This window comes from Pelophylax lessonae (genome assembly GCF_965119305.1).
Source record: "Pelophylax lessonae genome assembly, chromosome: 6".
Classification (NCBI taxonomy): Eukaryota; Metazoa; Chordata; class Amphibia; order Anura; family Ranidae; genus Pelophylax; species Pelophylax lessonae.
The window spans coordinates 12,294,509-12,321,903 of NC_138773.1; the positions used below are offsets into that span (position 1 = coordinate 12,294,509).

The 27,395-nt window shown below is 44.1% G+C and overlaps 1 protein-coding gene across 1 annotated transcript in view; it reads right to left on the reverse strand.

Moving 5' to 3' along the window:
* Positions 1-25,231, reverse strand: part of LOC309558406 (uncharacterized protein) — a gene marked incomplete at both ends in the record, with an annotated part of 107,411 nt that extends 82,180 nt beyond the window's left edge. The window contains 2 exons of the mRNA XM_082261480.1: positions 8,565-8,691; positions 24,913-25,231. Of these exons, the coding sequence (XP_082117606.1) occupies positions 8,565-8,691; positions 24,913-25,231 (446 nt within the window). The remainder of the gene's footprint in view (positions 1-8,564; positions 8,692-24,912) is intronic.
* Between the last annotated feature and the right edge of the window lie 2,164 nt (positions 25,232-27,395).

The window sequence follows — 27,395 nt, forward strand, 5'->3', positions numbered from 1 at the left end:
GGGTCAGGAGGGCACACACTGGGGGGGGGGGTCAGGAGGGCACACACACCGGGGGGTTATGAGGGCACGCATCAGGGGGTTGGAAGGGCATACACTGGGGGGGGGAGGGTCAGGAGGACACACACTGTGGGGGAGGGTAGTGAGGGCACACACCAGTGGAAAGTCAGGAGGCCACACACTGGGTGTCAGGAGGGCACACATCAGTGGTTGGGAGGGCACACACTGGGGGAGCCAGGACGGCACACGCTGGGGGGGTTGGGAAGGCATACCATGGGGTATCAGGAGGGCACACACTGGGGGGGCATACCATGGGGTGTCAGGAGGGCACACAAGGGTGGGGTTGGGAGGGCATACTGTGGGGTGTCAGGGGGGCACAGCTGGGGTGGGGGGTTGGTAGGGCATACCATGGGGTGTCAGGAGGGAACACACTGGGGGGGTTGGGAGGACATACCATGGGGTGTCAAGAGGGAACACACTGGGGGGAGGTGTTGGGAGGGCATACCATGGGGTGTCAGGAGGACACACACTGGGGGGGAGGTGTTGGGAGGGCATACCATGGGGTATCAGGAGGGCACACACCAGCTAAATGAAAAGGACATGCATTTCCATTTGTCAGCTAACAGCAGACTTAGCATAGAGGTGCTTGCAAACGAATCCACCATGTACAGCTAGCTGAGCCTACCTCCAGGAACATTCACTCGGCTCCCTCTGCTCAGCTGCTCACAATTCCCTCTTCCAGGCGGGCGCGATCTCCGTGGTCAGGTACATCCCCCATCCCGCCCACTCAAGCAGCAAGCAGCCTGCAGGAGATAGGCAGAAACCTGCTGGGGGAGGTACAGGGGGCAGAGCGTCAAGTGTCTATGTGTAATGGCTGTGAGTAGTCCTGACCGCAGCTCTGATTTCCCGGGGTGCGCTCGGCCTCACAATCAGTAATATTTTCTCAGGGGGAGAAATTGCCCCGCTGCCCCCCGCCGAACCCCTGATACTGACTCACCGAACCCCTGGGGTTCGATCGAACCCAGGTTAAGAACCACTGCTATAGAGTCTAGGAACACGTGCTATAGGCACAATGCATGGACATGCACAAACCTGAAGACATTTTAGAAGGAGCCCCTGATGATGTCCGAGCGGACGTAACGCATTGGATGGAGTCTCACAAAGACATCAGTATTGGATGTATCAATAAAGTTTAAATGCTTATGTTGGGGGGGGGAGGGGCTCATTATTTCATGCATAAAGCAGCATACACTTCTGCACATAGTAAAGGCTATAGAGTATAGGAACATGTGCTATAGGCACAATGCATGGATATGCACAGACTTGAAGACATTTTAGAAGGAGCCCCTGATGATGTCCGAGTGGACGTAACGCATTGGACGGAGTCTCACAAAGACATCAGTATTGGATGTATCAATAAAGTTTAAATGCTTATGTTGGGGGGGGGGTTATTAGTTCATGCATAAAGCAGCTTACACTGCTGCACATTGTAAAGGCTATAGAGTCTAGGAACACGTGCTATAGGCACAATGCATGGACATGCACAAACTTGAAGACATTTTAGAAGGAGCCCCTGATGATGTCCGAGCGGACGTAATGCATTGGAAGGAGTCTCACAAAGACATCAGTATTGGATGTATCAATAAAGTTTAAATGCTTATGTTGGGGGGGGGGGGCTTATTAGTTAATGCATAAAGCAGCTTACACTGATGCACATTGTAAAGGCTATAGAGTCTAGGAACATGTGCTATAGGCACAATGCATGGACATGCACAGACTTGAAGACATTTTAGAAGGAGCCCCTGATGATGTCCGAGCGGACGTAACGCATTGGACGGGGTCTCACAATGACATCAGTATTGGATGTATCAATAAAGTTTTAATATGTGTCATTTGGGGGATTGGCTGTCATCCCGGAGTGTTCCCGGAGTGTTAGGGCCCGTACACACGATAAGAAAATCGGAAGTAAAATTTAGTCCGACGAACGACCTGCCCATTTTCGGATCGTAGTATAGTGCTTTTGACAGCCGCTTACGAATTTTCGGACGACAAAAACTGTATGTGCAGGCTATAAAATGTTTATCGTACATGAACACAACGTCCGATTTTCGTTTAATTAGTACAGTTTTTGTCCGAAAAAAATCGGGAAATGGGTTATGGGATTTGAGAACTTGTTGGACCGTTTCTCATACAGATATTTGATTTGGACAATTTTATGTGTATTCACCCTGTTTTGCTCCAGTTATATTTTGCACGTATGACATAAGACAAGAATTATGTACACTACACTACCAAAAGTATTGGGACGCCTGCCTTTACACGCACATAAACTTTAATGGCATCCCAGTCTTAGTCCGTAGGGTTCAATATTGGGTTGGCCCACCCTTTGCATCTATAACAGCTTCAACTCTTCTGGGAAGGCTGTCCACAAGGTTTAGGAGTGTCTATGGGAATGTTTGACCATTCTTCCAGAAGTGCATTTGTGAGGTCAGGCACTGATGTTGAACGAGAAGGCCTGGCTCGCAGTCTCTGCTGTAATTTATCCCAAAGATGTTTTATTGGGTTGAGGTCAGGTCAGTCAAGTTCCCCCACGCCAAACTTGCTCATTTATGTCTTTATAGTCCTTGCTTTGTGCACTGGTCCAAATCACTGGCCCCCACTCCACGCTATGGTCTTGGAGGACCGGAGCAACGTCAAACGTAGTCTCCTAGCAATCGTTTTTAAAGAGCCAATTTTTTTTTCCAGCATTTTTTTTTTCTTTTTTAGTGTAGTTGTGAGGTGTGAGATCTTTTTGACCCCAGATCTCACAATAAAGTGGACCTGTCATGCTTATTTCTATTAAAAGGGATGTTTACTGTACATAGGAATAAAAATTATCAAAATTTAAAAAAAAAAAAAAAAACTTTGTAAACATAAAAAATAATAAATAAAATAAATAGGAAAAAAAAATGAACACGCCCTGTCCCCGTTAGCTCGTGCGCAGAAGTGAACGCATACGCAAGTCCCGCCCACCTATGTACACGGTGTTCAAACCACACATGTGAGGTATCGCCGCGATTGTTACAGTGAGAGCAATAATTTGAGCCCTAGGCCTCCTCTGTAACTCTAAGCTGGTAACCTGGAGACATTTTTAAAATGTCGCCTATGGGGATTTTTAAGTACCAATGTTTGTTGCCATTCCACCAGCGTGCGCAATTTTGAAGCATGACATGTTGCGTATCTATTTACTCGGCGTAACATTATCTTTAACATTATAGAAAAAAATTGGGCTAACTTTACTGTTTTATTATTTTTTTAATTAAAAAAAGTGAATTTTTTTCCAAACAAATTGCGTTTGGAAGACCACTGCGCAAATACAGTGTGATAAAAAAATATTGCAACGATCTCCATTTTATTCTCTAGGGTCTCTGCTAATATATATATATATATATATATATATATATATAATGTTTGGGGGTTCTAAGTAGTTTTCTAGCAAAAAAAACTGATATCAGAAATAGGCCCGGTCCTTAAGAGATAAAGTTCATGTGCGTGTAAAGGCAGGCGTCCCAATACTTTTGGTATTATAGTGTATATATATATATATATATATATACAGTATATATATACTGTTCGGATGGGATTGTTAAAGATACAGTATATCTCTTTGCCCAAGACTGAAAGCATTTTATAATTTCAGCATTTTTGCATATATGTTAGAATATTTTTCACTAGGTTGTATTTCCTCACTGGCGCTGCAACCATTCACGTATATTTCAGAAGGAGGGGCCAGCTCATATACCATTGAAAGTCTTCGGTTCTATAAGTGCAAAAAAATACCTGTTAATCGTCCCAGAAATTCAGATCTTGCCTGTGCCTTGTGCACACTTCCTGTGTTATCTTGACCCCCTGGCACCAGCCGCACGCAATTTTTTTTTTTATAAATTGTACACTGACAGCTGGACCTGGGCAGCTCAGTATACAACGAAAAAAAAAGGCCATGTGCCGGGCCTAATTATCTCCCATGCACAGGTGCGGTATACAAAACCATGCTGAAGACCCCTTTGGCTGACGCGTTTCTAATAATTCCTCTTCTTCAGAGCAACCTCTAGTGATGGCTCTGAAGAAGAGAAATTCCTCGAAACACGTCAGCTCATGGGGTCTTCGGTGACTGTTATACCCATACATGTTGAGGCATTGGATGGAATTTACAGAGATCTGTGATGTGCAATTTACTGTTGCCTTTGTGAGTACAATATTTACTGTGTTTTTATTCAATACATTATTTGTCTCGGGATAATGCACTAGGTCGGTCAGCCCTCTGTGTGTTTTGTATAGTTGCAGTGTTAGACCTCCCTAAGTCTTTGAGAGCAGCAAGACCGTGGTTACCCGTTCCTAAGGGCAATGAAGACATAAAGCACATCCATCCGGAGGGGCCATTTTCCTAAGGAGGCATTGTGTCTGTCACTGTTTCAAGAACAGGCGCGGTAGCTACATCATCCCGGCCGACCAATCAAGACTGCCAAAGACTCCAGACCCAGAAGAAGACTGGAGGGAAAAGGAAGTGTGACAAGGAAAAATACAGATGTCCCATCACTGAAGGAGGGCACTAGAGATGTGCAGTTCGTTCCACAAAAAAAATCAAAATTTGGACACATTTTTAGTTATTCATAAATTCCGATACATCTGAATTTCCGAATTACAATAGTAACAAATTTTAAAAAATAGTAACAAATTTTAAAAAATAAAATAAATAAAAATTTCGGATGACATTGGAGTTCAGATAGTTTTCTAATTGATTCTGAATCATTTTCGAATTGAATTTGAATATTTTTCTTTTTTTTTTTTTTATTCCATAAAGTTTTTATTGAGAATGAAAAAAGCACAATACAGAAATGGTAAACAGTGAAAATGAACAAAAATTTAACAAAGAAAATTTCTTCATTAGCAACACTCTTCTGGTTTGAATAGTTTTCTAATCTAATTTGAATTTCAGAAGAGAAAAAAATAGAATAGAAAATAAAGGAATTGAATAGAAAATGTCTTCATTAGCAACACTCTTCTGGTTCGAATAATTTTCTGATCTAATTCGAACTTCAAAAGAGAATAAAATAGAATAGAAAATAAAGGAATTGAATAGAAAATTTCTTCATTAGCAACACTCTTTTGGTTCGAATAATTTTCTAATCTAATTCGAACTTCAGAAGAGAATAAAATAGAATAGAAAATAAAGGAATTGAATAGAAAATTTCTTCATTAGCAACACTCTTTTGGTTCGAATAATTTTCTAATCGAATTCGAACTTCAGAAGAGAATAAAATAGAATAGAAAATAAAGGAATTGAATAGAAAATTTCTTCATTAGCAACACTCTTCTGGTTTGAATAGTTTTCTAATCTAATTTGAATTTCAGAAGAGAATAAAATAGAATAGAAAATAAAGGAATTGAATAGAAAATTTCTTCATTAGCAACACTCTTTTGGTTCGAATAATTTTCTAATCGAATTCGAACTTCAGAAGAGAATAAAATAGAATAGAAAATAAAGGAATTGAATAGAAAATTTCTTCATTAGCAACACTCTTCTGGTTTGAATAGTTTTCTAATCTAATTTGAATTTCAGAAGAGAATAAAATAGAATAGAAAATAAAGGAATTGAATAGAAAATTTCTTCATTAGCAACACTCTTTTGGTTCGATTTAATTTTCTAATCTAATTCGAACTTCAGAAGAGAATAAAATAGAATAGAAAATAAAGGAATTGAATAGAAAATTTCTTCATTAGCAACACTCTTTTGGTTCGATTTAATTTTCTAATCTAATTCGAACTTCAGAAGAGAATAAAATAGAATAGAAAATAAAGGAATTGAATAGAAAATTTCTTCATTAGCAACACTCTTTTGGTTCGAATAATTTTCTAATCGAATTCGAACTTCAGAAGAGAATAAAATAGAATAGAAAATAAAGGAATTGAATAGAAAATTTCTTCATTAGCAACACTCTTCTGGTTCGAATAATTTTCTAATCGAATTCGAACTTCAGAAGAGAATAAAATAGAATAGAAAATAAAGGAATTGAATAGAACATTTCTTCATTAGCAACACTCTTTTGGTTCGAATAATTTTCTAATCGAATTCGAACTTCAGAAGAGAATAAAATAGAATAGAAAATAAAGGAATTGAATAGAAAATGTCTTCATTAGCAACACTCTTCTGGTTCGAATAATTTTCTAATCGAATTCGAACTTCAGAAGAGAATAAAATAGAATAGAAAATAAAGGAATTGAATAGAAAATTTCTTCATTAGCAACACTCTTTTGGTTCGATTTAATTTTCTAATCTAATTCGAACTTCAGAAGAGAATAAAATAGAATAGAAAATAAAGGAATTGAATAGAAAATTTCTTCATTAGCAACACTCTTTTGGTTCGAATAATTTTCTAATCTAATTCGAACTTCAGAAGAGAATAAAATAGAATAGAAAATAAAGGAATTGAATAGAAAATTTCTTCATTAGCAACACTCTTCTGGTTTGAATAGTTTTCTAATCTAATTTGAATTTCAGAAGAGAATAAAATAGAATAGAAAATAAAGGAATTGAATAGAAAATTTCTTCATTAGCAACACTCTTTTGGTTCGAATAATTTTCTAATCGAATTCGAACTTCAGAAGAGAATAAAATAGAATAGAAAATAAAGGAATTGAATAGAAAATGTCTTCATTAGCAACACTCTTCTGGTTCGAATAATTTTCTAATCTAATTTGAATTTCAGAAGAGAATAAAATAGAATAGAAAATAAAGGAATTGAATAGAAAATTTCTTCATTAGCAACACTCTTTTGGTTCGAATAATTTTCTAATCGAATTCGAACTTCAGAAGAGAATAAAATAGAATAGAAAATAAAGGAATTGAATAGAAAATTTCTTCATTAGCAACACTCTTCTGGTTCGAATAATTTTCTAATCGAATTCGAATTTCAGAAGAGAATAAAATAGAAAATAAAGGAATTGAATAGAAAAGAATAGAAGATAACAGAAAATAAAAGAATAGAATATCATAGACTAAAACAGAACAGAATATAAATCAAAAGAATAGAAAAAAATAGAAAATAAAGGGAAAGAATCTAAAAAAAAAAAGGAATATAATTGTAAAGAAAATAAGAGAATAAAATAGAATATAAAATAAAACAAAGTGGCAGACATGGAGGAATTGATCCACATTGCCAAAGATAAAGTTGACAAATACAACCTGACTTGGGCCACTTGGGACCACTTCTGACATACCGAGTCTTTTACAAATCTGCAGAATACTACGAACTAAATTACCTCTTATTGCACCTTTAGGAAAATGCTCAATTACAAACCTCCTTCACATTTCTCCCACTGACACCATTAACGGGCTATAGATACATCCCCCCATTCTACCCCCTCTCCCCCCCCTTTTTTTTTGGTTCTCCCATGTCCCTATGTCCAACATTCTACTTTACTCCGATGTCTTGCTTTTATCTCAGCTTACCAATTCCTAACGGATTACACTGTATCATCCCATTTCAGCACAGGATTTCACCTGGTGACTTTTCCAGTGCCCTGCCTGTGCTTTTCCAGTTCTTTGTGCCTGGAAAATAGAGAACGACCATGGCGTCCAAAAGGTGTTTTTTTTTTGTGTGCAAAAGCGCTTTTAGACGAACTGGAAAACAGTGACAGCGAAACGGAGTTACTTGAAGAACTGAGCAATAGTGATTGGAGGGAAAATTGGTCATCAGGTACGGAAAGTGACGACAGTGACGATTCTGATGTCTCTTTCTGGCACATAGTTGTGGAATTTGGGAAGTTTATCAAATGATTCTTCAGAATTTCCAACGGAGCGATGTGCCAGAAAGAGACATCAGAATCGTCGCTGTCATCACTTTCCGTATCTGATGATGAATTTTCCCACCAATCGCTATCGCTCAGTTCTTGAAGTAACTCTGTTTCTCTGTCGCTGTTTTCCAGTTCGTCTAAAAGCGCTTTTGTGCAAAAAGAACGCTTTTTGGACGCCATGGTCGTTCTCTATTTCCCAGGCACAAAGAACTAGAAAATCACAGGCAGGGCACTGGAAAAGTCACCAGGTGAAATCCTGTGGTGAGATGGGATGATACAGTGTAATCCGTTAGGATCACAGCTTTCAATTGTGTCATTTGGTTTATTTAAATTTTTGAATTTGCCGCCGGTTCCACCCCCCTGCGTCGCAACGCTCGCAGGGAAGGGGACTGGAAGACAGGTGCCGGCATTGGCTGAGCACACAGCGAGAGGACAGCGGAAGGATTGCTGGAAGAAGGCGGGGGAGGATGGCTGGAGGAAGGCGGGGGAGGACCGCAGGGGAAGGTGAGTTTTAAAATATAAAACAAAAGATTTCCATGCAAAACAATGTACCGCTTTTAGCACAGAAATCCTGACATAATCAGACCGCCAGGGAGGTTAAACACTACCAACCCAATTCTTTCCTTCAGTTCCAAATGTATCACCATCAAATACATCATCAGATCAGTCCTTCACCTAATTCTGGGCAAACAAAGTGCTCCAAGGAAGCCTCATCCAACACAAGAATCACTTACCTGTACACAAAGATGGGGACCAGGAAGTCTGTGAAATTTGGTTCCAATTCTGAATTTTCTATGGCCTCCATCATAGCGCTGTAATCACTTTTCCACTTAACTTCCTGTCCAATGGGGATGAAGTTTCCTGCAATTGATAAGAAACAGAGAATGGACTACACCAAACATTTGGAGTCAAAAAGTAATTATTACATTTTCCAAAGTTCAAACGAAACATTCATGTGCAGCCAATGCATTTCGAAGGCTCAAGAGTGCCTCCTTCATCAGGGCTTAGAATAAACAAATTGTGGATTTGGTGAGTTAACCACTTAAGCCCCGGAGGATTTGGCTGCTGAAAGACCAGGGGGTATTTTGCAATTCGGCACTGCGTGACTTTAATGGACAATTACGCGATTGTGCGACGCTGTACCTAAATTAATTTGACGTCCTTTTTTCCCCACAAACAGAGCTTTCTTTTGGTGGTATTTGATCACCTGTGTGATTTTTTGATCATGTGCTATAAACAAAAAAAAGCATCAATTTTGCAAAAATAACAATATTTTTCACATTTTTTTATATGAAATTCCCCCAAAAAAATGTAAAAATCTAAATTTTTTAACATTTTTGGCCAATTTGTTTTATGCTACATATGTTTGGTAAAAAAAATCACAAAAAGCGTATTTTGATTGGTTTGCGCAAAAGTTATCGCGTTTACTAACAAAGGGAAAGATTTTTGTCATTTTTGTTGTTTTTTTTTTTAACGTGTAATGGCGGCAATCTGCGATTTTTTTTGCGGTACTGCGACATTGCGGACAGATCGGACCCTTGACTGATATTTTTGACACTTTTGGGGTTACCAGTGACATTACTACAGTAATCAGTGCTATATATATGCACTGTTACTGTAAAATTACACTGGCAGTGAAGGGGTTAACTTTATTTGAGAGGGAGGGGCTGTGTGTGTCCCTAGGGGCGTGATTCTAACTGTGATTGGCTGTGGCTTGAGCTGTAGGAACAATGATCAATGGTCCTACATAGTAGAACCGTATGATCATTGTTTCTACACAGGGGAGAATGACAGGCGGCTTGTTTACACTAGCCGCCTGCCTTTCTCCCCCGATGATCGCTGAGTGACCGGCGGACATCGGGTCCACCGGTCACACGCGCGGGGGGGACCGTGACCGCGCGGGAGCGCTCGCTCCCCAGAGCCTCACAGGCTAGTGACGTATATATACGTCACTTTGCCTGTGAGGGGCTGACCGCCGCAGTATATGTACTTGCGGCGGTCGGCAAGTGGTTAAGAATTCAAAGCTGTGTGGGCAGTTTGTAGGCACACTCATCAACAGCTGGTTGTAACAGCTGCAGGGGAAACATTTTTGGTGACAACTGTCTTTACAGTTGTCACCAATCGCCACTTTATATAACTCTGGTCCGGCCACATCTGGAGTATTCTGTCCAATCCTGATCAACAATCCTCAGAAGGGATGTGCTGGAGCTGGGGAGAGTCCAAAGAAAGGTAATAAACCTAATTAGGGGAATGGAAGTCCTCAATTATGAGGAGCAACTACAAGCCAGTGGTGGCTGGTGCTCCATGGGCTGGGGGGGGGCGGCAGACAGACTACTCCATACTTCCCCCGACCACACCAGCTCCAGCCCACACCCCTAACCCCCCCCCCCCCCTGGTCACTCACTCACCCTGGGCAGGAAGCGACGGCTCAGTAGTGTCCTCCTTGGACTTGTCCTGCGTCTCCTCCCTCCTCCTTGGCCAATAGCATGGCTTCTCCTTTCGGCCAATCGGAAATTGGGTCTCAGGACCTGCTTCCTGATTGGCCAGGAGGAGAATCAGTGTGGCAATAGCGAATATTAATTCGCTATTGTCATGCAACTGGGTGGGCTCGGCACAGCGCTGAGATGTGGTGAATGTGGAGGCCATTGGAGGACTGGGACATCATTGTCATGGTGAAGAAACCAGTGGTGAGATGATTGGAGCTTTGTGACATGGTGCATTATCCTGCTGGAAGGAGCCATCAGAAGATGGGGACACTGTAGTCATAAAGGGATGGACATGGTCAGCAACAATACTCAGGTAGGCCGTGGCATTTAGACAATGCCCATTTGGCACTAAGGGGGTCAAAGTGTGCCAAGAAAATATCCCCCACACAATTACACCACCACCACCACCAGCCTGAACCGTTACCCCCCCCCCCCCCCTCCTCCCCCACACCATTACACCACCAGCCTAAACCATTACCCCCCCCTCCTCCCCCACACCATTACACCACCACCACCAGCCTAAACCATTACCCCCCCCCCCCCTCCTCCCCCACACCATTACACCACCAGTCTGAACCGTTGATACAAGGCAGGATGGATCCATGCTTTTATGTTGTTTATGCCAAGCTCTGACCCCACCATCTGAATGTCACAGCTGAAATCGAGACTCATTAGACCAGGCAATCTTCTATTGTCCAATTTTGGTGATCTTGTGCGAATTGTAGCCTCAGTTTCCTGTTCTTAGCTGACAGGAGTGGCACCCGATGTGGTCTTCTGCTGCTGTAGCCCATCTGCTTCAAGGTTTGATGCGTTGTGCATTTAGAGATGGTATTCTGCATACCTTGGATGTGACGAGTGGGTATTTGAGTTACTGTTGCCTTTCTATCATCTGGAACCAGTATGCCCTGTAACGGATCACCGCCACCCCGACTGGGTACCTCCGTTGATGGATGCTCCTAGTGCTTCCGGAGGGCTCCAAGCACTCCACCAAACACCATAACCACGAACCGCTTGGTTGGAGTTTTGCTGTCTCCTACCCACCTTGGACCTACAACAAGGCTCCAGGTTCCAGTGGGTGAACCTCTCTTTCCCCAGAGAGTGGAACAGGAACAAGCTCTTACAAGAGCTTAGTGATTATTCAAGGGAGTATGAAGAGCATAGCAATCCCTTGTAGCAGATTCCCCCAATGAGAGACAGGACTCTAGATTGAGGGCAAATAGAACTCAAACTGTTTATTCAAACACATGCACAAAGAGATATACACTGTGGGACATCCCCCTCCCCCTTTGCAGCCAATCCACATACACATATACATCCCATAATAAGTTTATCTTTAGGCAGACAGAAACAATAGAACAATGGAATACAGGCACTTACCAATAACAAACCCCACCCCATCCCACTATCTAGCAAGGGTCTATGAGACACTCCTACAATATTCTAGCGATCTGAAAAGTCAAACCGTTCATCTTCATACATTTCCTGAGAGATATTGCTGACAAATATTACTGTCCCATCTGAAGCCATCCAAACCATTCTCTCAGCGTCCCCCAAGTATCTGTCCCTCACTCCCAGTGACGGTGAACACCGTCACATGCCCATTCTCCTCTGACCTCTGACATCAACACGGCATTTTCCTCCACACAACTGCCGCTCACTGGATATTTTCTCTTTTTCCCACCCCAATCCAAAAAAAAAAATCCCAGAAATACTCAGACCAGCTCATCTGCCACCAACAACCATGCCATGTTCAAAGTCACTTAAATTGCCTTTTTTCCCCATTTTGATGCTCGGTTTGAACTTCAGCAAATCATCTTCACCACGTCTAAATGAATTGAGTTGCTGGCATGTAATTGGCTGATTAGCAAATTGTGTTACCAAGCAATTGAACAGCTGTACCTAATAAAGTGGTCAGTGAGTGTATATATACTGTATATATGTGCAGGGTCGGCATCAGGGGGGTACTACCGGCACTTCTGTATGGGGCCCCGGCATGCAGGGGGGCCCGGATAGCAGGAGGATCAGTGGGGAGGGGGATCAGAAGGATGCATTGTGTGCTTCTTCCTCCACCAACTGAACGCCCGTTTCTCACCCTCTCACCAGCTTATCCCCGCCCACACCCAGAGCTGGGACAAAGGGACAGCAGTCTGAAAAAGTGGTGGAGAGGAAAGTATCCGGGAGGAGGTGCGCTGTGTTGTGCTCTCCCCTCCTGTCAGAACAACACTCGTTCATGCAGCACAGGAGACAGGATCGCTCTTACATTGCATCAGACTCTACACACACACACAGTTTGATTACCGCCCCCTACCTCCTCCACAGGCTGCTCATCACCCGACAGCAGGAAATGTGGTTAGGGGGCGGTAATCAAACTGTGTGTGTACAACACAGCGCACCTCCTGGCTTTGTAGTGGTTTCCACCTGTCGATTGGAGGGGGAGGGGGGGGGGGGGTGTTGAGCTTACAGGAGTTTATGGTAAAATTGTACCCAATGAGGACGGAGGGGGAATAATAGTGGGAAAATAATTTATGCCTGGGATGTTTGTGCAGGAGGAGGGATTGGCAGTTCTCTGTGCTAGGAATTGTAATGGAGATTTGGGGGGGGGGGGATTTGTGCAAATAGGAGGGTTTGGGGGATTTGAGCCAGAAGGGGGATTGGGGGCAATGTTTGAGCTAGGAGTGGAGCTGGAGGATTTGTGCTAAGAGGGGGGAAATATTTGCTTGTGGGGGGTTGTGAATTTGTGTAGGGATTGGGGGGGGGGGTTGTGCTGGGAGGAGGAATTGGGAGGAATTTATGCGGGGAGGAGGGATGGGGGAATTGGTGCTCAGTGGAGGGATTTGTGCTGGAAGGGGGTATTGGGGACGGGGGGTTGCTAGGGGGAGATATTTGGGGAAATTTGTGCTGGGAGGGGGGATTGGGGGGGAAATTGTGCTAGGAGTGGAGCTGGAGGATTTGTGCTAAGAGGGGGGACATTTGTGCTTAGGGGGGTTGTGTATTTGTGGAGGGATTGTGGGGGGGGGTGGTTGTGCTGGGAGGGGGAATTGGGAGGGATATGTGCGAGGAGGAGGGATTGGGGGGGTTGTGCTGGGAGGGGAGATGGGGGGGAAATTGGTGCTCAGTGGAGGGATTTGTGCTGGGAGGGGGTATTGGGGGGGTTGATAGGGGGAGATATTGGGGGAAATTTGTGCTGTGAGGGGCGATTGGTTGGAAAATGTTCTAGGAGCTGGAGGACTGGAGGATTTGTGCTATTTGTGGAAGGCTTGTGGGGGGGGGGGGTGTTCTGGGAGGGGGAATTGGAAGGGATTAGTGCAAGGAGGAGGAATGGGGGGTTGTGCCATGAGGGGAGATGGGGGGGGAGTTGGTGCTCAGTGGAGCGATTTGTGTTGGGAGGGGGGTTGCTAGGTGGAGATATTGGGGGAAATTTGTGCTGCGTGGGGGGAAATTGTGCTAGGAGTGGGACTGGAGGATAGGTGCTAAGAGGGGGGAAATTTTGTGCTTGGGGGTGGTTGTGAATTTGTGGAGGAATTGGGGGGGGTTGTGCTGGCAGGGGGAATTGGGAGGGATTTGTGCGAGGAGGAGGGATTGGGGGGGGGGTTGTGCCAGGAGGGGAGATGGAGGGGAATTGGTGCTCAGTGGAGGGATTTGTGCTGGGAGGGGGTATTGGGGGGGTGCTTGGGGGAGATATTGGGGGAAATTTGTGCTGGGAGGGGGGATTGGGGGGGGGGAAATTGTGCTAGGAGGAGGGATTGGGGGGGATCCGTGCTGGGCTGGGGAATTTGAGAAAAAAGAGGATGTGTGCTAGGTGGATGAATTTCTTTTTGGGGTGAGGGACATTCCTAATAGGAGGGGGAATAATGGGTGGGATTTGAGCTGGGAGGTGGGATTGGGTGGCAAAGATTTGTGCTGGGAGGGGAAATATTTTGATTTTTGTTCAGGGAGAATTTGGCTTTCAGACGGAATTTATGCGTAGAGGGTAAATTGCTTTTTAGTGTTTTTTTTTTTTTTTTTTTTTTTGAGGGAGAGGGATTTATGGAGGAAATAGGAGGGATTTTTTTTTGGGGGGGGGGGATTTATGCTGGAATGGGATACTGGAAGCAATAGCCACATTTAAAAATAAACACTGATTTATACTGTACAGGCTACAGTGCCCATGTGAAGGAGGACCACGACCTCATTTACACACACACAGCTTTATGTATTAACTTTTTATGTTTTAGATTTAGCAGGAATTTTGTAAGTTATGTTTGTGAACGCTCATGATGATTTTTGTGAATTTTTTGTGATAATATAATTTTGATATATTTGCCGGGGGTTGGGGGGGTCGTCGGGTAGGCTGTACGGGGCCCCGGGATTTCTAGCGGCAGCCCTGTATATGTGTGTATCATCCAATAAATATATTCCATAAAAATAAGAACATAAAAAAGGATATAAATAAGGAAAATAAAATAAAAAAGCTAGAAGAATATATATTATATTAACCACTTCTGGACCGGAAGGATTTACCCCCCTTAATGACCAGGACCGATTTTGCAATTCGGCACTGTGTTACTTTAACAGACAGTTGCGCGGTCGTGCGACGCTGTACCTTAATAAAATTGATGTCCTTTTTTTCCCCACAAACAGAGCTTTCTTATGGTGGTATTTGATCACCTGTGCTATTTTTATTTTTTGCGCTATAAACAAAAAAAAAGCGACAATTCTGAAAAAAAAAAAAAACAAAACAATATTTTTCACATTCTGCTATAGAACATTCCCAAAAAAAAAAAAAATAAATAATTAAAAATCAAAATTTAACATTTTAGGCCAATTTGTTTTCTGCTACATATTTTTGGTAAAAAAAAAAAAAAATTGCGATAAGTGTATTTTGATTGGTTTGCGCAAAATTTATTGCGTCTTCAAACTACGGGAAAGATTTGTCTTATTTTTTTATTATTTTTTTTTTACATGTAATGGCAGCGATCTTCGATTTTTTGTGGGACTGCGACATTGCGGCGGACAGATCGGACCCCTGACTGACATTTTTGACACTTTTGGGGGGACCAGTGACATTACTACAGTAATCAGTGCTAAAAATATGCACTGTTACTGTAATAATGACACTGGCAGGGAAGGGGTTAATATTATGGGTGATCAATGGGTTAAATGTGAGCCTAGGGGAGTGATTCTAACTGGGGGGGGCGTGGCTTGTGAAATGATCATAGAGACCTGTGTTCCTATATAGAAGGATCACAGAAGCTCTGTGATCATTCCAGGGAGAAGAACGGTCAGATGTGTTTACAACAGCCGACCGTTCTTCTCTCTCAGCGGGGAGCAATCGTGGGTGCCCGGCGGCAATTGGAGCTGCCTGACCCGTGCATCGGAATCCCCGCTGCCGAGTGAGGGCGGTAGGCGTGTGACCGACGTATGTCTACCTCGGTTCCGCAGGAGAGCTGCACTGCCGCAGTAAAAAAGGCAGCGGGCGGTCCGGAAGCACCATAGGATATTTGAAGAGCACTATCCTTTGACCGACTGCGCTGGATGACGTAACTAGTAAGTGATCTGACACTTCCGGGTTAGGGGCATGCATGCGTGCCGCTGGCAGCCCGCTACATCTGTAATTATCTACAGCGGGAGCTGATCGATCAGCGGGTACCATAAATTCAATGTCCGCCGCCACCCGCCAATCATCCAGAACAGAGGCAGATTGCCGTTCTGTCAGTAGGGAAGGCATGGATCCTGTGTTCCTGCAAACTAACATGAGCAACATTAGGTGAAATTTAAGGCTTGTTTGGGTGAATTTCGAAATCAATGGTGACACCATTGGATCACTAAACAAACCTTCTGATTTTCGAAAGAATATCTGTTCAGATTTTGACCCACCCTGACACCAAAATCCCTGCATCTATAGACATTCATGATCTAACACTAACCTATCTAGCCTTGTAAGGAAGAAATCAGTATACAGTAAAACCTTGGATTATCAGCATAGTTGGTTCCGGAAGCATGCTTGTAATCCAAAGCACTCTTATATCAAAGCAAATTTCCCCATAAGAAATAATGGAAACTCAGATTATTCGCTCCACAACTATTTATTCATAAATCCTTCAGTTTATAGTCTATATAAAAAGATTCTAGCAATGTGATAGGCTGTGTAACCATAAAATGTCCATCCACAAATGGCGCCTCCACAAGGGGATTAGAAGCCAAAATTCAGAGTATAAAAGAGAAGCGAGGCGCCTCTTAAGTGTAACAATATGGTTACATTTAACCACTTCCCGACCACCCATCGCAGTTATACTCCTGCAGGCCCTCCTGCGCGAACCGACGGGAGGAGACGCAGGAGACTGAGGAGAAGCCGCCGCCGCTGCCTGCCCTCCACATGTTCAGGGTGAGTGAGTCGGTGACGGGAGGGGTATGGTGTGCGTGCTGGGTGTGGTCCAGGGGGGTATGGTGTGTGGGCTGGGTGTGGTCCAGGGGGGTATGGTGTGTGGGCTGGGTGTGGTCCGGGAGGGTATGGTGTGCGGGCTGGGTGTGGTCCAGGGGGGGTATGGTGTGCGGGCTGGGTGTGGTCCGGAGGGTATGGTGTGCGGGCTGGGTGTGGTGCGGGGGGGGGGTATAGTGTATGGTGTGTGGGCTGGGTGTGATCCGGGGGGGTATGGTGTGTGGGCTGGGTGTGGTGCGGGGGGGGGGGGGGGTATGGTGTATGGTGTGTGGGCTGGGTGTGGTGCGGGGGGGTATGGTGTGTGGGCTGGGTGTGGTGGGGGGTATGGTATGTGGGCTGGGTGTGGTGCAGGGGGGTATGGTGTGTGGGCTGGGTGTGGTGCGGGGGGGGTATAGTGTATGGTGTGTGGGCTGGGTGTGATCCGGGGGGGTATGGTGTGTGGGCTGGGTGTGGTGCGGGGGGGGAGGTATGGTGTATGGTGTGCGGGCTGGGTGTGGTGCGGGGGGGTATGGTGTGTGGGCTGGGTGTGGTGGGGGGTATGGTATGTGGGCTGGGTGTGGTGCAGGGGGGTATGGTGTGTGGGCTGGGTGTGGTGCGGGGGGGGGTATGGTGTGTGGGCTGGGTGTGGTGCGGGGGGGTATGGTGTGTGGGCTGGGTGTGGTGCGGGGGGGGGTATGGTGTGTGGGCTGGGTGTGGTGCGGGGGGGTATGGTGTGTGGGCTGGGTGTGGTGCGGGGGGGGTATGGTGTGTGGGCTGGGTGTGGTGCGGGGGGGTATGGTGTGTGGGCTGGGTGTGGTGGGGGGTATGGTATGTGGGCTGGGTGTGGTGCAGGGGGGTATGGTGTGTGGGCTGGGTGTGGTGCGGGGGGGTATGGTGTGTGGGCTGGGTGTGGTGCGGGGGGGTATGGTGTGGTCCATCTGCCGCCACCCCCCCTCCTGGCCCATGGAGCACCAGCCGCCACTAAGGGGCTAGATTGGTTAATGTTAGATCATGGAGGTCTATACATGCAGAGAATTTAGATTTAGGGTGGACTAATATTTTTTTTTTTTTGCTTTAATGAAAAAGTCTTGACCAGGTGGGGGCAGCACAGCCCTGACCCCGCAACTTGACTGCAGAAGTCACCTGTGGCTCTCCCCAACTATGGCAACTGGGCAAAAATTGTGCCCACAAAGTCGCCATGAGGGGACTGCCACATTAATGCGCGGGTCGAACTGCGTCACATATCAGGAGCATACACGTTGACAATCCTCACTTCCCATAGGAGAAGTTGAGTAAACATTCACAAAAACAGGATGTGAAGAACGAGGTGACTAATTTCAGCAAATACAACAACACTCGGTGTCCAATGAGGGTGGACTAATCGTTTAATGGTCACCATACATGTTCTAATCTGGCCATACAATGTCTGTGTAATAAACCCTAAATTTACCAAACCTAATCTGTCCAACCAATGTGTATCCAATCAGACAGACCCTTGCACTGCATAGCTGTTGGGAGATCTAAAATAGATTCCACAATCAGATTGTAACATTTGTGTGGTCAGATATGAGCTACAGAGTGGGCATCATCTACAGTATCTCACAAAAGTAAGTACACCCCTCACATTTTTGTAAATATTTTATTCTATCTTTTCATGTGACAACACTGAAGAAATGAGACTTTGCTACAATGTAAAGTAGTGAGTGTACAGCTTGTATAACAGTGTAAATTTACTGTCCCCTCAAAATAACTCAACACACAGCCATTAATAATATAAAAGAGAATCCGCGCACAAGAATAAATACTAAAAAGTCCAAAAGCGGGTGGCTGCCAGCAAATTCTGATTAAGACGACTCAGATCTAATATGAAAATGTTGTAGGTTTGCGGCGCTCTGAAAATAGTCTTTGTAAAATGATAAGGACAATCCAATCTGCTTACCAGATGAAGGGATAAAATAGACCTATCGGTAAGTAGAGCCGGTGTAGGATCTCGTTATTCCAGCTTGACTTGCTACTCCAGTTTGGCTCGATCAAATCAATGTAGATCGCAGGAAATATGCAAATAAACAAGAAAACATCTCATGGTGCAGCATATCCTAACTTTTAGATTAGGAGCAAGAACCCCCCACCAAGAGCTGAAAAAACTCCTCAATGAATGATAAAAGAGGGCCGCTCACCAGAAAAGTATATATATATATATAGATAATGATTACAGTTGAAAGACCGTCACCAGAATCCCATGGAATTCATCCAACAATGGTGGTCACACAGGCTGCTTACCAGACAAAAATGGGGAAGGTACGTTGTTATGTATAAAAAACTTCACTTCGGATAGCCACTTCCAAAGGAATCAGGCCTCAACAGCTGAAAACATGAACTCCGAAATGGAAAAAAGAGGTGTACAGTAAAACCTTGGTTTGAGAGTAACTTGGTTTGAGAGCGCTTTGCAAGACAAGCACATTTTTTAAATAAATTTTGACTTGATATACAAGCGATGTCTTGATATACAAGTAGCGTCATGTATAAAAAAGAAAAGAGGCGCCTCTAAAGTGTAGAAATATGGTTACATTTAATGAAGGTTCAATATTTAGCAACTCACATGGTTGATGATTAAAACAGGGACATCTAAGTATGCAGGCATCTGGGGTAAAGCTGTCCACATAGACCATCCTCTGCACCGCCATCTCCACAAGTGATTCAAAGTCTCACTTTCAGATCACTCTACTGCAGGCTATTCTTCCCGGTCACGATTGCAGAGTGACAGTGGTGAGAGCCGGTGGTTCAGAAGATGGTCTATGTCAGGCATCACTAAATGGCGGCCCGCGGTCCGTTCCCGGCCCCCCATCCTTCCCCCTCCCGGACCGCAGCTGTCATGCCATTTATCAGCCTGCTCTCCTTTCAGCTGTGATTTCTTTGCAGACTTGCAGGGCCGACAGCGTGAGTTCTGTAGGGAGGGCGGGAACTGCCCGAGGTGAACAGTCAGTGATTGGTTGCCAAGATGAATGGCAGTCTAAGCAACCAATCACCATCTTGCAGCTTCCTTCCTCCAGACCTGCTATGCCTCGATTTCTCCTGGCTGTGTAAGGTAGGGGAGACATAATGTAGTAAGGGGGAGAGACACTGAGTACAGCAAAGAAGAGTACTCTAATGTGTATGGGGGCTATGTACTCTAATGTGTATGGGGGCTATGTACTCTAATGTGTATGGGGGCTATGTACTCTAATGTGTATGGGGGCTATGTACTCTAATGTGTATGGGGGCTATGTACTCTAATGTGTATGGGGGCTATGTACTCTAATGTGTATGGGGGCTATGTACTCTAATGTGTATGGGGGCTATGTACTCTAATGTGTATGGGGGCTATGTAATTTAATGTGTATGGGGGCTATGTACTCTAATGTGTATGGGGGCTATGTAATTTAATGTGTATGGGGGCTATGTACTCTAATGTGTATGGGGGGCTGAGGACTGTGATATGTGTGGGGGGCTGAGGACTGTGATATGTGTGGGGGGCTGAGGACTTTGATGTGGGGGGAATGGGGGTTAAGGCTGAGTACTATAATGTCAGGGGGGGGGGGGGAACTGAATACGTTAATGGGGAGCTGAGGACAATGTGGGGGAGCTGAGTACTGTATTTGGTAGGCTGAGTACTGTGATGGGGGGCTGAGGATAGTAATGTAGGGGAGTTGGGTACTGTAATGAGGGGATAAGAAGGGTGTTGATGTTAAGGGGGTATGATAACACAAAGGGGGGAGGGAACTGTGATGTGCAGTGGACAATGTGGAACGGATGCAAGGATGGGATTGTGATATGGGGCTCAGTGTCACAGGTAGGTCAGCCCATTCATTTTAATGGGCTGCACTACCCATGAGAAATGCAGGAAAACAAGTCCCTGGCCCTTTTTTTAAATTGCGCAGCACCAAGCTGTGCTGAAGTGTGGCGTGTTCCTCTGTGGGCCGGGAACATGTGCAATTTCACCTGCATTCCCCAGCTGCAGAGATGGGAACGCCTAGGAGAGGGTGCTGTAATGTAAAGGATCTGAATCAAATCACAAACATGATTCGGACCTCCGCTGGAAAAAGATTTTACTAAGCGGACCTCCATGAATTTTAATTCAGTACCCCTGGTCTATGTGGACAGCTTTACCCCAGATGCCTGCATACTTAGATGTGCCTATTTTAATCATCAACCATGTGAGTTGCTAAATGTTGAACCTTCATTAAATGTAACCATATTGCCACACTTAGAGGCGCCTCTCTTCTCTCTTATATTCTGTAGCTCTGCTAGATTTTGCTTCTAATCCCCTTGGGAAGGCTGCATATTGTGGATGGACATTTTATGGTTACACAACCTATCACATTGCTATAATATTTGTATATAGACTATAAACCGAAGGACTTGTGGAACGAATCATCTGAGTTTCCATTATTTCTTATGGGGAAATTTGCTTTGATATAAGAGTGCTTTGGATTACAAGCATGTTTCCGGAACAAATTATGCTCGCAATCCAAGGTTTTACTGTATATAGTGTAGTATGTTAAAACACCAATAGAGTTTCTAGTTAAAGACCGCCACCAAGTTCCTTGTGTATATATTTTATATCAATAAGGTGCATAAAAGATCAAAAAAAAACAAAAGGCTCATAGACTCCTTCACACACTAGAAGCGCTGAGGTCCATGAGTGAACATGAATCAATACATCATCTTGATCAATGAATGAAAAGAAAGTCCAGACATGCAGTCCCAAAAGGAAGTTGGCTGAGAGTGTGTATCCTTGCAGAGAGCCCAAAAAGGAACCTTCACCACACCGCTATGTGCACCCTTAAGTGGGAACACTTACCAGATCAAATCTGCAAATGTGCCAAACAAGCAAGTAGGATTGCCATACTATCCTTCAATCTCCCCAATAGGTTTCAAAGGGACCGCCGTCAGATGACAGATGGAACGTCTCACCAGCATATGGACCATTCACATAGGGAGTAGTAATAAAGAAGCAACATAGCGTAATCCAGTATAAATAGGTACGCTTTTATTCCCAAAACAATCCCCTTCAGGAAAGCAAAATTCATATCAACCTTATTGCATGAGAGCCGCCAGTCCTACCGCTAACATCCGTCTTGTACCTGGCTCCGGGCACACAAGACGGATGTTAGCGGTAGGACTGGCGGCTCTCATGCAATAAGGTTGATATGAATTTTGCTTTCCTGTAAGTGCAACTGTTGAAGGGGATTGTTTTGGGAATAAAAGCGTACCTATTTATACTGGATTACGCTATGTTGCTTCTTTATTACTACTCCCTATGTGAATGGTCCATATGCTGGTGAGACGTTCCATCTGTCATCTGACGGCGGTCCCTTTGAAACCTATTGGGGAGATTGAAGGATAGTATGGCAATCCTACTTGCTTGTTTGGCACATTTGCAGATTTGATCTGGTAAGTGTTCCCACTTAAGGGTGCACATAGCGGTGTGGTGAAGGTTCCTTTTTGGGCTCTCTGCAAGGATACACACTCTCAGCCAACTTCCTTTTGGGACTGCATGTCTGGACTTTCTTTTCATTCATTGATCAAGATGATGTATTGATTCATGTTCACTCATGGACCTCAGCGCTGCTAGTGTGTGAAGGAGTCTATGAGCCTTTTGTTTTTTTTTGATCTTTTATGCATCTTATTGATGTTATTCACTTTTATAGCAGCAGCTTATATTCAATGCAATTGTATTTATTTATTCATCTGAGTTTTAGGGCTTTTTAGCGCCGGGTGAGCAGAGACTTTTGTTGGTTCCTGGACTTCCTCTCTTTGCTCCCATTGTATATATTTTATATATTTTTTCAGAGCGCCGCAAACCTACAACATTTTCACACAGCCATTAATGTCTAAACTGCTGGCAACAAAAGTGAGTACACCCCTAAGTGACAATGTCCACATTGGGCCCAAAGTGTCAATATTTTGTGTGGCCACCATTATTTTCCAGCACTGCCTTAACCCTCTTGGGCATGGAGTTCACCAGAGCTTCACAGGTTGCCACTGGAGTCCTCTTCCACTCCTCCATGATGACATCACTGAGCTGGTGGATGTTAGAGATCTTGCGCTCCTCCACCTTCAGTTTGAGGATGCCCCACAGATGCTCAGTAGGGTTTAGGTCTGGAGACATGCTTGGCCAGTCCATCACCTTTACCCTCAGTTTCTTTAGCAAGGCAGTGGTCATCTTGGAGGTGTGTTTGGGGTCAGTGGCAGCTGGTGCTCCATGGGCCGGGGGAGGCGTGGCAGACAGACCACACCATACACCTCCCCCCCCCGGAACCATGCCCCCCCAGGACTCCAGGACCACAGAAGGCCGCGCACCATACACCTCCCAGGACCCCCCCATGGCTCTCTCACCCTGCCTGGACGTGTGCAGCAGCAGACGGCGGTATCGGTTTCTTCCCCCTCTCAGTCTTCTGCATCTCCTCCCTCCTCCTCCATGCTTGGCATGGCTTCTCCTTTCGGCCAATCAGAAAACAGGTCTCAGGACCTGCTTTCTGATTGGCCAGGAGGAGAATCCATGTGACAATAGCGAATTTACATTCACTATTGTCACACAACTGGGTGGGCTCGGGGCACAGTGTTCTGCGCCCCGAGCCCACCTTTTTTTTTAGCCTATATAAATATAAATGTATAAAAATATAAAAAGCCCCATTGGAATCCATGCGTCCGGTGCCCTGCATGTAGATTAGGGGGCCGGACGCATGGATGGGGGGGGGCGGCGCCCCTGCGCCCCCAATGCACCAGCCGCCATTGTTTGGTGTCGTTATCATGTTGGAATATTGCTCTGCGGCCCAGTCTCTGAAGGGAGGGGATCATGCTCTGCTTCAGTATGTCACAGTACATGTTGGTATTCATGGTTCCCTCAATGAACTATAGCTCCCCAGTAGGGATGATCGAACTTTTGAAAAGTTTGGTTCGACCAGAACACCCGAACTTCCCGAAAGTTCGGTTCGGATTCCAGAACCCCATTGAAATCAATGGGACCCAAACTTCTGTAATCAAAAAACACAATTTTGAAGCCCTAAAATCCAATAAATGCCCCTAAAAAGTGCCTAGGGTTCTGGGTCATGCCCCAGGGACTATGAATCAAGCAAAAAAAAGTTCTTAAAAATTGTCGTTTTTGATAGAGAGCCAATTATTGAAAAAATTATTGGAAAAAAAAAATGAGATTTCTTTGGATTTAGTGTTTGGGGGGTCTAAAAAGTGTACCTGTGAAGTTTCAGCTCTGTAGCATGTCCAGAACCAGAAAAAAAAAAAGATAATTTTTCTTAGAATTTTTAGTAGCGCAGGGATGGGGTTCCACTTCTAGGGATGGGGTTCCACTTCTTTCACACCTGGGCCTTTTTTGTTTCAGGCATTTATTGGGCATTTTTTGGGCATCTTTGGAGACAGGCATGACATCTGAACTTCTGTATAGGAGTATATATACACACACACATATATGTATACACATACACACATATTGGTGTGAAAGGAGCGGAGCCCCATCCCTGCGCTACTGAAATTCTAAGAAAAATTATCTTTTTTTTCTGGCGGTTACCCTGACATGGAAGAGTTTGGTCACCCTGGCATAGCAGAGTCAGTTCACCCTAAACTACGGTCACCCTGACACATTCCCTACAGAAACTAGATTATTAAAACTAACTGTAATGGTATATAGTACCCTAACTACACTGCATATCCCTTTCCTCACACTAATAATTGCAAAATGACACTGGAGCAGCAGGAGTAACAGAAATGCTTCCACTCTATTCCACAGCCTCTGTAATACAGTGCTAGAGATTTGGCGGGGCTATCTTATATACTGGGGGGCGTATGGGGGACGTATTCACTCCTGATTGGCCTCTGGACCCCCTAGTCACTCCAATCGCTTTTACTGATGTTTCTGGTCCAATCACGGGCTTTTAAAGCCCAGTTCCTGTCCCATTGCATTTTGGGCGGTTCTGGTGGCCGAATTCCGAACTTTTACCGCAAAAAGTTCGGAATTCCGACGAATTTCGAACAGTCAATGTTCAGGTTGAACCGATGGTCGACCCGAACCGTTCGATCATCCCTACTCCCCAATGCCTGCAGTACACTTACTTTTGTGAGATACTGTATTTTTATTTTAAGATTTTTTTTGTTTAGCTAGCTTACCAGTCCTATAGCTTTTAGGGATCTCTGAATGTTACTCACCCAGCTGGGCATACACTTCAGCTCTTTCAAAATTATTCATTTTGCCGTAGCCTCTGTTGTCTACCATGGTGATCAGATTGGTGAGCGGATAGGCATTTCTTATCATGGTCAATCCGTCTGGGGTTTCCCGAGCTTCGGCGTGTTCTTTGAACTCCTCGCCATCTTCCAGGACGTACTTACAGGAATTGATGAAGGACGATTTTCCATGGCCAGTGTAGCCAAACAGCTGTAGAAGGACCCTCTCATATCCCTGATTGCCCAGATCTCCATCATCCAGGCTGAAGTTCCTGATGTTGTCCTTCAACTGTCGAATATCCATTGCTGATAGTTATTAATATTGATATTTTGTGTAAATGTTTTCTCTTTCTCTGTGTTTTTTTTTTTTCTATTTTCGGTGCTAGGACTTCAGCGGCAGAAAATAATTTGCATTCACTTTCTGTTCTTTCACGTGACAGTTAAAGGAAGTAGTTTGAAGGAGGGGAGACATTCACAACACAGTGAAAACAAAAATGCTTTTTAACCACGTTACCACCGGAGGATTTTGCTGTCTTACGTCCAGGCCACTTTTTGCGATTCGGCGCTGTGTGACTTTAACTGACAATTGCGCAGTCGTAAGACGCCATACCCAAACGAAATGTATGTCCTTTTTTTCCCACAAACAGAGCTTTCTTTTGGTGGTATTTGATCACCTGTGCGATTTTTACTTTTTGCGCTATAAACAAAAAAAGAGCGTAAATTTTGAAAAAAGAACAATATTTTTAACATTTTTTTATATGAAATTCCCCCCAAAAAAAATGTAAAAATCAAAATTTTTAAAAATTTTTGGCCAATTTGTTTTCTGCTACCTATGTTTGGTAAAAGAAATCACAATAAGCGTATTTTGATTGGTTTGCGCAAAAGTTATTGCGTTTACTAACTAAGGGAAAGATTTCTGTCATTTTTGGTGTTTTTTTTTTTTAACGAGTAATGGTGGCGATCTGCGATTTTTTTTTTGCGGGACTGCGACATTGCGGCGGACAGATCAGACCCTTGACTGACATTTTTGACACTTTTGGGGGTACAAGTGACATTACTATAGTAATCAGTGCTATACATATGCACTGTTACTGTAAAAATGACACTGGCAGGGAAGGGGTTAACTTTATTGGAGAGGGAGGGGTTAATGTTTGCCTGGTGCTTACTAACGTGTGTGGGGGGAGGGGACTGAGTGACACAGGGACAGATCGCAGGTTCAGCTATGCTGAACCCTGCAATCTGACCCTGCCTGTCACTTAGGAGATCCGCCCGCTTTGTTTACACAAGCGGGCGGATCTCCAGATTCGATTCCCCGACGATCGGGGAAGAGCGGCGGCGATCGCCGCCGCTCCTCCCCTGGCCCGACTCCCGCTGTGACTGAATGCAGCAGGAGAAAGCCTCCGGCGGCGCGCGCGCCGCCGAAAAAGGGGAGTGTCTGGTGACGTAGGTCTACGTCGCCAGACGATAACGAGCCACTTTGCCGCAGTAGAGCTCTAGTGAGCAGTGGCAAAGTGGTTAAAGATGGGTTTTTTTAACCATTTGCAATGCTCCGAACCTGTAAAATGTCTTGGATTCAAGTAGTTATACGGAAACAAGGTTGGAGTTGTGCAACCTCCTAGCCGTGCTGCTGAATTAACCCCTTCTGGACCGGAAGGATTTGCCCCCCTTAACCACTTTACCACCGGAGGATTTTCCTGCTTTATGTCCAGGCCACTTTTTTGCGATTCAGTACTGTGCAAATTTAACTGACAATTGCGCGGTCATGCAACGCCGTACCCAAACGAAATTTACGTCCTTTTTTTCTCACAAACAGAGCTTTCTTTTGGTGGTATTTGATCACCTCTGCGCTTTTCATTTTTTGGGATATTAATAAAAAAAAGCGACAATTTAAAAAAAAATAACAATATTTTTCTACTTTGACAGTTAAAAAATATCCAATATATTCAATTTTTGTCATATATTTAGGCCAAAATGTATTTAGCTACATGTCTTTGACAAAAAAATTCTCAATGAGCGTATTTTTAACCGCTTTAAGACCGGAAGATTTTACCCCATTCCTGACCAGGCAATATTTTGCGATTCGGCACTGCATTACTTTAATGGACAATTGCGCAGTCGTGTGACGCTGTACCCAAACAAAATTTACGTCTTTTTTTTCCCAAGCTTTCTTTTGGTGGTATTTGATCACCTGTGCGATTTTTATTTTTTGCGCTATAAACAAAAAAAAGCGACAATTCTGAAAAAAAAAAACAATATTTTTCACATTCTGCTATATAACATTCCAAGAAAACAAAAATTTAAAAATCAAACTTTTTAACATTTGAGGCCAATTTGTTTTCTGCTACATATTTTTGGTAAAAAAAAATCGCAATAAGTATATTTTGATTGGTTTGCATAAAAGTTATCATGTCTACTAACTACGGGAAAGATTTATGTCATTTTTATTGTTTTTTTTTTTTTACTAGTAA